Source organism: Sprattus sprattus, assembly GCF_963457725.1.
Source record: "Sprattus sprattus genome assembly, chromosome: 19".
In the NCBI taxonomy this organism is placed as follows: Eukaryota; Metazoa; Chordata; class Actinopteri; order Clupeiformes; family Clupeidae; genus Sprattus; species Sprattus sprattus.
The window spans coordinates 24,708,308-24,719,892 of record NC_137917.1 but is presented as its reverse complement, the minus strand read 5'-3'; the positions used below and the strand labels follow the sequence as shown (position 1 = coordinate 24,719,892).

At 47.4% G+C, this 11,585-nt stretch overlaps 1 protein-coding gene across 1 annotated transcript in view; it reads left to right on the top strand.

Annotated features, from left to right (window-relative positions):
* The window catches only part of bcam (basal cell adhesion molecule (Lutheran blood group)), a gene marked incomplete at its 5' end in the record, with an annotated part of 64,286 nt that extends 53,084 nt beyond the window's left edge, over positions 1-11,202 (top strand). Inside the window, 12 exons of the mRNA XM_080858093.1 lie at positions 93-189; positions 618-800; positions 2,488-2,609; positions 3,116-3,263; positions 3,931-4,046; positions 4,681-4,822; positions 6,214-6,338; positions 6,865-7,006; positions 7,456-7,488; positions 8,820-8,961; positions 10,178-10,262; positions 11,160-11,202. Of these exons, the coding sequence (XP_080714219.1) occupies positions 93-189; positions 618-800; positions 2,488-2,609; positions 3,116-3,263; positions 3,931-4,046; positions 4,681-4,822; positions 6,214-6,338; positions 6,865-7,006; positions 7,456-7,488; positions 8,820-8,961; positions 10,178-10,262; positions 11,160-11,162 (1,338 nt within the window). The 3' untranslated portion in view covers positions 11,163-11,202. The remainder of the gene's footprint in view (positions 1-92; positions 190-617; positions 801-2,487; positions 2,610-3,115; positions 3,264-3,930; positions 4,047-4,680; positions 4,823-6,213; positions 6,339-6,864; positions 7,007-7,455; positions 7,489-8,819; positions 8,962-10,177; positions 10,263-11,159) is intronic.
* Positions 11,203-11,585: the final 383 nt, after the last annotated feature.

Below are 11,585 nucleotides of genomic sequence, written 5' to 3'. Positions count from 1 at the left end.
TGTTTTAGAAACCGTATTGCAATGGACACATTTGGTGCTCGAGGTTAAATGAAGGTGCTGTATGCATGTGTGTTTGTTGTCTGTATGTGTAGATCGGTACCTGCACAGCTAAGAATGGTCACCCACAGCCCCGCATCATCTGGTACAAGGACGCCAGCCCCTTGCCGGAGGTGAAGGACATCAACGAAGGTAACTAGAAAAGAAAACCCTTTAATCACACCAAAGTACTGTGCTGTAACTAGCACTGTTCTTAATTCTTTTCTGCAGCAGAGGTGTATATATGAACTAGGCAACATACTAATTTCTCTCTTTAGATTCTGAAATCTGTATGTTGAAATATGAGTGTAGGACTTTGTGCTGTTTTTGGATCCTTTACTTAAGTGCTATGAAAAGACCACACCCAAGGTTATCTGTGTGATATAAGAGTTGACTCTTCTTCAATCCCTCTTTCTCCTCTCCTCTCCTCCCCCTGGCCCTCCTCCTGCTTGGTTCTCCTCTCCTCCCCCCGGCCCTCCTCCTGCTTGGTTCTCCTCTCCTCCCCCTGGCCCTCCTCCTGCTTGGTTCTCCTCTCCTCCCCCTGGCCCTCCTCCTGCTTGGTCCTCCTCTCTGACCATCAGACATGTACATGGTGCCCTCCGTGGTGAAGGAGTCCTCGGGTCTCTACACCATCAACAACCAGCTCTACATCAAGGTCCAGAAGGCCGACAAGGACTCCAAGTTCCACTGCGTGGTCGAGTACATGATGCCCGGCGGCGCAGCGGAGCAGAAGAGCTCCACGCCCTTCTCCCTCAGCCTGCACTGTGAGTCCCAACCTCCTTGTCTAGAAACATTCACACTTATTCATTTAGCAGACGCTTTTATCTAATCTATACATCAGGAGCAGTTTAGAGGTTCAGTATCAAGGACACTTACACACTTGATAAGGAGGTAGTGGGGAATCGAACTAGCAACCTTCCAATTACTAAAGAACTCCTCTACCCCCTGTTCCACTGTCGTCCTAGAAACACTCTTGTTTCCTGCATGCCACTCATAATTACCTCCAGCAAGGAGGTTATGCGATCGGGTCCGTTTATTCATTTATTTATTTATTTATTTATTTGTTTATTTGTCTATTTGTCCGTTTGTCTGTCTGTGGACAAGATTTCTCAGAATCTACTGGGCGGATCTTTCTGAAATTTTCACAAGAGGTGGATCTTGCTCCTGGGACATCCCCATTAAAATTTCAGATTTCAGGATGATCCGGATCTGGAGCAATCCGAGATTCTGACCTCCAGCAAGGGTTGACGTTGAATGATTGACATTGTAGTATGGGTGAGGATTTTGGTTCGTGGAAAATCCCAATGAGGTTATTTGTCAAAACAAGGAATGATGTTTAGACTAATACACGATCTTTCTCTCAATGTCCCAATACGATATTGAAAGGAATGATGTTTAGACTAATACACGATCTTTCTCTCAATGTCCCAATACGATATTGAAAGGAATGATGTAAGACTAATACACGATCTTTCTCTCAATGTCCCAATACGATAGGCCTATTGATCCTAACATTGCTTCGCGTGACTAACTAAACGTATGTGATACGTTGTCACTGTAATCGAAAACTGTGCATTGGCATCGAGCAAGTGCTTGAGTTTTGGGTGTATACAACGTCACTTTGTGAATACAACGTTGTTAACGGACCCTTGCTGGAGGTCAGAAATCTCGGATTGCTCTTGTTATGCATATTATGGTTACTGCATGTCTGACATCAAAGTGTACCATTTCTTGGCGGGGGGGGTGGGGTGGGGTGGGACATCTGCTGGACTTTGAACACCTTTTTCATGGGGTCTTTTTCAAAGAACTTTAAATAGCCTAAAGGTAGATTCTCCTTGAGTGGGTTTCCTTCAGAGATGTAGTGTATGCTTAACCCACATGGGAATTAAACTTTTTGTTGGTTGCAGAATATTTATTTCTTTACTTTCACATTTCACAATCTCCACAGCTGAAGAAAATGTTTCTTTATTTTCTTTGCAATATGCAATTTGGGCGTATTTTCCTTCTTGTGAGAAGAGATGACATTGAGATGACACAGGAATAACAATTGTTTGGTACTGGACACAAAGCAACATTAGTATAAACTCTACTCTGGCTAAATACAAACTTAAATACGAGGGCTTTCCTATCGGACAATCCACTGCTGAATTGAAAACAGTATATGGAACATATTAGATCTTCATTCTATACGTTCTGTAGTTGACTGTATTTTAATTAATAATGCACATTTATAGATACCACTCAAAATATGAATTGATATGTATACGTATGCATCATCTGTGCCCCTTTCTGTGTGCGTCTATCTCTCCATTGATAACCCATAGGATGCCATCAATCATTCGACCAACCCACAGAGTCTCGAGTATGCAGAAAGGGATATTAACACCTTGTCCCACATAACAGATCTGTATATGTATGAATCATCTGTGCCCTTGTTTACCTCTCCATCAGACGCCATGGAGGTCATGACCTTCGCCACAGTCAACGTGGGTCCAATCAAAGAGGGCGATGACGTCAGCATGACGTGTGAGACAGACGGAAACCCCCAGCCTGAATTTGATTTCATGAAAGCCGTGAGTGACTGACTAATAGTATCTCCATGGAATCGTGCCCAGTCACAGTCATGTGGGCATGTGCCACTGCCATTTGTTTGCTCACGTTAATAATAGAGTCATCAAGACAAATTCCTTGTTTGTGCAAACTTACTTGGCCAATAAAACCGGATTCTGATTCTGATTCTGATTCTTTCACAAGTCGCCACTTGAGACTTTAGCTACTGGATGACCTACATTTTCCTCGGATTAATAAAGTATCTATCTATCTATCTATCTATCTATCTATCTATCTATCTATCTATCTATCTATCTACAGTATCTATCTATCTATCTATCTATCTATCTATCTATCTATCTATCTATCTATCTATCTATCAATCTTATAGTATCTCCGTAGAAACGTGCCCAGTCCCAGTCATTGGGCATGTGCCACTGCCCATGTGTTTGCTCACAATTCACATGTAATCAGTTTTGCAGGCTTAAGACTGCGTGTAACGGCCTCATCTCTGCCTTAACCCCCACAGGGCGACCGAATCGCTGATGCCAAAGGCCCAACTATGACCCTGAAGAAGGTGACCCGTGACAGTGCGGACACCTACACGTGCTTGTTCTTGGACTGCGACTTCAGCGATTGTGACGAGATCACCAGGACCCTGGAGTTGACCGTGCACTGTGAGTACTACCAAACAGAGCCACTTATTCATCATCACACAAAGAAAAAAGGGCTTCACATTTAGTTTGTAATTCACAAAAATTAGAGTTACTCACTTTCCTTTCAGAGGTCATCATTGTGACTTATATTTTAGCCTACAAGGTAACCTATAGCCAAATAGTTGTAGCCTGGCCTAGCCTAGCCTAGCATAGCCTTGCCTAGTAACCCACTGCATAGAAGAACATGTAATCAGTACTACGTATGCGTATGTGTTGTAGTCTTGTAGTGATATCTAGTTAGCACCACACACTAACAAACACAAAACACAAGTGTGTGAGTTCTATCAGCAGACTTCCCTGTTTCGATCATAGAGTAACAATCATATCACGAGTAATCAATCAATCAATCAATAGAGTAATCAATCAATAGAGTAACAATCATATCACGAGTAATCAATCAATCAATAGAGTAATCAATCAATAGAGTAACAATCATATCACGAGTATCATTTTTTAAACGTGGCCTTGTTCTTCCTCTCCCCGCTCTGCTCTCTTCCACTCTTCCACTCTCTCTATCCTCCTTTCCTCTCCCTCCTCCCTCCTTCTCTCTCCCTCTCTCTCTCTCTCTCTCTATCTCTCTCTCTCTCTCTTCCACTCTCTCTATCCTCCTTTCCTGGGTGCGGTTCAGACCTGGACCCAGTGGTGATCGCCCCAGCTGGACCCCAGACAGCCAAGACGGGCGACGCCGTGGAGCTGCAGTGCAAGACCAAAGCCTCCACCGACTACACCCTGGTCTGGAAGAAGGTAACACCTTAACACCTGTGCAGACTAGTGCCTAACCTGCACTTACAGCGGTTACATTCCCACACATTCCACACCGACTACACCCTGGTCTGGAAGAAGGTAACACCTCTCACCCTCCCGCATTCCCAGGATGAATCCCAAACAGGATCCCATACAGGATTCCTCCTGACAGGGAATGCTTGAAAACTGGGCTGTTGTTTGTTACGTCTGCCTTCGTTGTTATGGCTGTGGATGGGTCGTTGTGTTCCTTGGGGGGTTGTGGGTTTGTGGGAGCTGCAGAGAGTCGGTTGTTGTGTTGTTGAGAGGTGAGGTGCTACTGTGCGTACTGGGAAATGCGAGATGAAGTAAGACGTGAGGTTATTAAAGGGAATTATTACGTTCTGTTCTCTTTCCGACTTACTTTGTCTATCTCTCTCTCTTTCTCTGTGTTTTTCTGTCTCAAACGCTCATTGCACATGAAACTACGGCATTCCCATGCGCTGTAAAATTCCGTTTCTCTCAGACAAAATGTAAATGATAAATGTGCTGGTATTTGTCTGCATGTTGATATACCTGTCTGCATGTTGATATACCTGTCTGCATGTGTGTCACGAGACCACAGGCTAACCTGTCTGTCCCCCCCCCTGTCCACCAGGACTCCAAGGAGCTGTCTCAGACCGGAGTGCTGTCGCTGCAGTCGGTGTCGCTGGAGGACGCAGGCGTGTACTCGTGCGTGGGCGCCGTGCCCTCCGTGCCTGGCCTGATGGAGGAGGCCAATGTGACCCTCGTCGTCGCAGGTACACATACACACACACACACACACACACACACATGCACTCGCACACACACACACACACACACACAAACACACACACACACACACACACATACACACAAACACACGCACACACACGCACACACACACACACACACACACACACACACACACACACACACACACACACACACTCACACACACACACACACACGCCCACACACAAAAAGAAATGCAGATGCTCACAAACACAGATGATAAGCAAGAGTCATGTGCCTGTTAAAGTATTCGTGCCTTCGTTGTTAATTTTTCCTTGCTGTGGACACTCTTGAAGATTTCTTTTTCAGGCACATGGAAGTATTTGGCACTTGTGTACACTTTCACAGACTGTTAGATAATCTAACAAGGTGTCTTTTTAGTAACGTCTTCAGAGAAACATTCCCCTCTGAGCCCTCACTATGTCACTACCAGATTTGGGAAAAGCTATCCGGTTGTGTAGTCACTATTCCTGTAGAACATACTTGGCATTGCAGAGCAAATCTAAATTTGGCGCGAGGTGGGGAATGGTACATATTTTCCACTGCAGTCACATCCTCAGTAAGTTATCCCCAACAGGCTTCCATTCCCATGGAAACGCAATGCCATGAGACCAGCCTACCATTGCTTTTATGTATTTTACATTAGTTTCAGTGCACTTCCCACACATCCTCCCTGGACTCAGTTCAACAAATGGGAGGGACAAGCTATAAACACATTTTGTTTCTCTGTACATTAACCTCCAGAGGGGCATATACATTAATCCGCAGATCTTCCTTCAAACGTTAAAAAGTATCCTTGGGCTGTGCGGGTCACGACATCCACCATCATTTCCACCTTTTGAAGCTCGCACTGCTTGTATGCAGGATGCGATGTGTTAAAAACGTAGTTTTGTGGGGGGGGGGGTGTCTGCTGCACTGATATTCCACTGTAAAACGGAGACAATGGACGGGTGGTAACCGATGACTACTCTGCCTAAACATGGAGCTTTGTGACACCTTTCCTGAGAAATCACTCTGAGACGGTGTTCACACACACACCCAGTGAATGGGCAGTAGGGGATTAGCAGGGGATTATTGGGGGGGGGGGGGGCGGTATGGAGGTGAAGGTGAAGGTGGGAAGGCTGGCATGGGGGAGGTAGCTAGGGACAGGAGGGTGGTCATGTCTAGGGGACAGTGGGGGAAGAGGAACAGTAATTGGATCTTTTGAGGAAGAGTCATGGATGATTTGATGTTCCGTGTTCAAAGATACTGCACTGTTGTAGAGAACTGAGGTGGTTGAGTTTGATGTATCCTCTCTCTCTCTCTCTCTCTCTCTCTCTCCCCTTCTCTCTCCCTCTCTCCCTGTCTCTCTGTCTGTCTCTCTATCCATCTTTAGGCCCCCCTGAGATTGATGCGCCCACTAACGGAGAGGTTGAGAAGGAGGGCGACGAGGTGACTCTCACCTGCTCTGCTCAGGGACATCCCGCTCCACAGTTCACCTGGACACCATCTGGCAAAGAGGTGAGTGTGTGTGTGTGTGTGTGTGTGTGTGTGTGTGTGTGTGTGTGTGTGTGTGTGTGTGTGTGTGTGTGTGTGTGTGTGTGTGTGTGTGTGTGTGTGTGTGTGTGTGTGTGTGTGTGCGTGTGTGTGTGTGCGTGTGTCTGTGTGTGTCTGTGTGTGTGAGTTCCTGTGTGTGTGTGCGTGTGTGTGTGTGTGCGTGTGTGTGTGTGTGTGTGTGTGTGTGTGTGTGTGTGTGTGTGCGTGTGTGTGTGTGCGTGTGTGTGTGTGTGTGTGTGTGTGCGTGTGTGTGTGTGCGTGTGTGTGTGTGTGTGTGTGTGTCTGTCTGTCTGTCTGTCCGTGTCCAGTATGTATACACATGTATGAGCCTGTTTGTTGTCTCTATTACATGGGGAACACACATGCAGCAAACACACTTACACACACACACACACACACACACACACAGACACACACACACACACACACACACACACACACAGGAGCACACAGCTGTGGAGTGTGATGCTGAATTGCTGTTGTGTTCCAGTCTGTGGACATGAAGGGCACTAAGATGGTGAGCACCGTGACCCTGGAGGCCACCGCCGCGGTCATGAAGGACGGGGTCGTCTGCAAAGTGAGCAACGAACACGGAGAAGACACCAAAACCTTCCAGGTCGCCCTCAAGACAGGTAAGCTGTCAAACACCCTTCTCATCCCTCTTTTTTAACCCACTTTCTCTCTCTCTGTCTCTCCTTCTCTCTTTTTGCCTGTCCTTCTCTCTCTCTCTCTCTGTTCATCTCTCTTCTCATCCCTCTTATTTTACCCACTTTCTCTCTCTCTCCTTATCTCTCTCTCTCTCTCTCTCTCTCTCCTTCTCTCTTTTTGCCTGTCCTTCTATCTCTCCCTTTCCGCCTCCCACTTTGAGTTTCTCTTTCAATTGCTTCCGTTAGCTTCACTGATAAACACTTCAATCATCCTCTGTGCCTCTCATGTCTCCTGTTACCTGTGATAACGTTATCTCACTAAGCTCTCTCTCTCTCCCTCTCTTTCTCTCTCTCTCTCACTCTCCCTCTCTCTCTCTCTCTCTCTCTCTCTCCCTCTGTCTCTCTCTGTCTCTCTCTCTCTTTCTCCCCAGCAGCTGCAGCCAATGAAGCTGACGCAGGCGACAGAGGTAGCCACCTATCCGTCTTCCTCCTCCTCTTCTCCTCCCTCTGTAGTCTCTTTCTTGTACATAGCGTGTAGTCATTTATCCCCCATACCACTCTGTACATTGTATATTACGTATTGTTACCAAGCACTGTGTATATTGTATATTGTATTCCGTTCCCATGTCATCTTTGTATGATGTCCGTCCTATTCTTTGTGGATGCTGCAGCTCGATTTTTTCCCCACCTTGTGGTTCAATAAAGGAATCTATTCTATTTTACACTCCTCTCCTTCCTCCTGTCGTCTTTTTGTCTGAGAGTCTTTCGTCACTCACTTTTCCCCACTCTGTCTCACCGTCGCCGTCCTGTGTGTGGTTGGTGTGTGTTTCTTCCTCGACCTGTCTCTCGCTGTGTGTGTGTGTGTGTGTGTGTCTTCCTGCTTGCTCTAGTTTCACAGTAGTAGTATGTAGTGGGTTTGCTTAGTGGTATGTGTGTGTGTGTGTGTGTGTGTGTGTGTGGAGGGCGTGGTGTTTTTTTCTTGGAAATGCACTGGGACTCAGGAACTCTTTTTTCTCTAAAATGCTGCTCAAAGGAAACCCTGTGTTTGCTACAGGTCTGTACTCACTCCTCCCTCTTTGTGTGCGTGTGTGTGTGTGTGTGTGTGTGTGTGTGTGTGTGTGTGTGTGTGTGTGTGTGTGATTGCCTGTGTGTGAGTGTGTGTCAAAGGAAAACTGTTGTTAGCCTGTAATTGTATTTGCAGCTGCTTTTAAGACAATCGGTTGCTTTCAAGTGAGCAAGTGTGTGTGTGGCTGTGCAGAAGTGTGTGTATTGGTGTGTTTTCGGTGCTTCTTTGTGTGTGTGTGTGTATTTTGCCTCTCTTCCAAGCCTCCCCTGCCCTGCATTTCCTGCCAACAAGAATCAGAAGAATCATAGCCTAGTGGAAGTTGCTCATTGATTGCCTCTCTTTTATATCCTCCCCACCCACCCACCTACCTACCCCACCCCCCACCTACCCCACCTACCCCACCCCACCCCCTGGCCAACCCTCCATCCTCTTCCCTTCCCTCCCCACCTCTTGTGACCCACCCCCTCCCTTCCCCTACCTTCTGAACACCTAACCCACCCTGATCACCTTCTTTGTCTTGCCCCCCCTCCAATGCCCCCCCCCCCCCCCCCCCCTTCGGAATCTCTCCACCCTTCCACCCACCCCATTCTGGCCCTCTGCAATCCCCTTCCACCCTTTCCCTCCCCAATCCTATACCAACATCACCCTGGTTTACCCCACAAAACCCTTCCCCAACCTCTCTTCTCCTCCACTTCCTGACCCCCCCTCTCCCTCTCCCTTCCCCCCCAATAGCGGACAAGCACCAGGGTGGCTCCAGCGGGGTGGTGATCGCCGTGGTGATCTGTGTGCTGCTGCTCCTCATCGTGGTGGCGCTGCTCTACTTCCTGCAGAAGAAGGGAAAGCTGCCCTGCGGCAAGAAGGACAAGAAAGAAGTGTGAGTACCAGAGGGTTGTCTGGGGCAACAGGCCAGAGGGAGGTATCAGAGGGTCGCTAAGGGTACCAGAGGGTCGCCTGGGGCAACAGGCCAGAGGGCAGTATCAGAGGGTCGCGTGGGGTACCAGAGGATCGCATGCCAAAGGGTACGCGGGGTAACAGGCTAAAGGGCAGAGAAGTGTTGGTTTCAGAGGGTCGCGTGGGGTAACAGGCCAAAGGGCAGTATCAGAGGGTGGCGTGGGGTAACAGGCCAAAGGGCAGTATCAGAGGGTGGCGTGGGGTAACAGGCCAAAGGGCAGTATCAGAGGGTGGCATGGGGTAACAGGCCAAAGGGCAGTATCAGAGGGTGGCGTGGGGTAACAGGGCAGAGGGCAGTATCAGAGGGTTGCATGGGGTATCAGGCCAGAGGGTACATGGGGTATCAGGCCAAAGGGCAGTATCAGAGGGTTGCGTGGGGTATCTGGCCCAAGGGCAGTTGAGGCAGCTCTGGGTCCAAGTAGGCCATGGCTGATGTGGAACTAATGTTGTAGTGTTTAATAAAGATCTATTTCTTAATGTGTAAGCACTCCCCTATGCATTGTTCTCCTATTGGTTATTCGCCATGCGCATGTATACATTGAGTGCAGAACCTCACGTAAACTAAGTGATGTTTTCATGTGTGAACTTAACCTCCGAGTGAGCCTGATTATTTTATTAATAAGTTGTTGCATAGACACGACAAATGTCTACTGTTTTTCTGACCCTATCACACATTGTACCACAAAAACAGAATCCGAATTAATTAAAATAGAACTATATTAGAATTAAAAAAAATAGAACTCCTTATATTGCTTAGGTACCTAGTAGTGATACAGTGATAGAGTAATGATAAGATTGTATTTTATTGTCACATGAAACAAAACATGTCACATGTTTCTTGGTTGGTTGATTACTTCCTCTTCCATGTTTGACATGAACTTGGTTGTTGGGAACAGTAATACTTGTTGTACTCTCTGTTACAGTACTTTGAACATCAGTTCATCAGTGTTGTGTTTGTGATCCTACCTGCAAGTTGTACTAATATGCCTGTTTCTGTCCTGCAGAGCGGGTGGAGAGGTGAAAAATGACATCACTAATATGTGTGTGTGTGTGTGTGTGTGTGTGTGTGTGTGTGTGTGTGTGTGTGTGTGTGTGTGTGTGTGTGTGTGTGTGTGTGTGTGTGTGTTTCTGCTCTGCAGAGCGGGTGGAGAGGTGAATAATGACATCGTGGTGGAGATGAAGTCTGGAGAGAAGGGCAATGAAGAGTCGGAGCTCCTGAACAAGGTGAGCACAGAGATCAGGTGGACATCTAGCACAGAGATCAGGTGGACATCTAGCACAGAGATCAGGTGGAGATCTAGCACAGGCAGGAGGTGGAGATCTAGCACAGAGATCAGGTGGAGATCTAGCACAGAGATTATGTTGGGATCTAGCACAGAGACTAGGTTGGGATCTAGCACAGAGACTAGGTTGGGATCTAGCACAGAGACTAGGTTGGGATCTAGCACAGAGATCAGGTGGAGATCTAGCACAGGCAGGGCTGTCCTTGGGGGGGGTCTCTATGTAAAAACAGATAGTCCCTATGACCTGTGGTCTGTTCAAGGTTCCCTTATTTAAGATTTTTTTTTCTTCACCAATACTTAAGGCTATATGTATTTAGGCTTTTGTTTTGTCTACCTTAAAACGACTCTTTTAAACTCCCTGGGTACAGTAGTCATGGTCAAAGGCCCTGCAGAGCTCATACCTGCAAGTGTTCAAAATGTAGTCCCGTCGAAAAGAGGGTCCGTCTTCCTCTTAGCAACCAGGCCACCAAAAGGTCATATTCAGCAACGACCAAATAGAGAGGGGCCAAGTCTCTTTTTTAGAAGAAGAGTTGATCATCCCCCACCAGGTGTACGGGAGGAGCAAGAGGAGAGGTGGTGAGATGTGTACGGTCACAGCTGAGATGAGGAGGATGCTAAGTGCACAGACAGAGCTGCTCTCAGTGGGAGGGTAATGGACGCACTTAAGAGAGGGGTCTCAGTGGATCCAGGCCCAAGAGGCACAATAAAAGTAGCTGTTTATCAGATTGTCTTGTCTCTGCAGATGTAAAGCCATGACCCAGGGGGTGCTTAGTGCTGTGCCGTACCAGTTGAGTCGGAGAGCCATGCCTTAACAGATACATTCTTTCTTCTCTTGCAGTGATAAATTGAAAAAAAAGCCCAACAAGAAGATCAAGAGAGGAGAGGAGGACAGCGGAGGAGGAGGAGGAGGAGGAAGAGGAGGAGGGTGATTGGTGCTGTGCTGATTCGACTTTTATTTTTGAAAGAGGGAAAATCGGAACGAGGACTTTGGGGAGAACAAGATGGGTTCACATGAACAATTGCATTGGTTTTGTTGGGGAAAGAGGCTGGGGTACTGGGGTGAGGGGGGGGGGGGGGGGGGGGGAGTGAGTCGAGGGCGGGGGGGGGGGAGGGCGGGGGGGACTGGTTGCTTCATTTTTGGCATTATTTACTCATGGGGACCCAGATCTCAGTGGAATACACCATGTCATCAAAACAAAGGATTCTTCCCACCAATTACAAACATGCAGAAGAGTGTTCTAGAACAGCACAAGGCTCCTGTGAC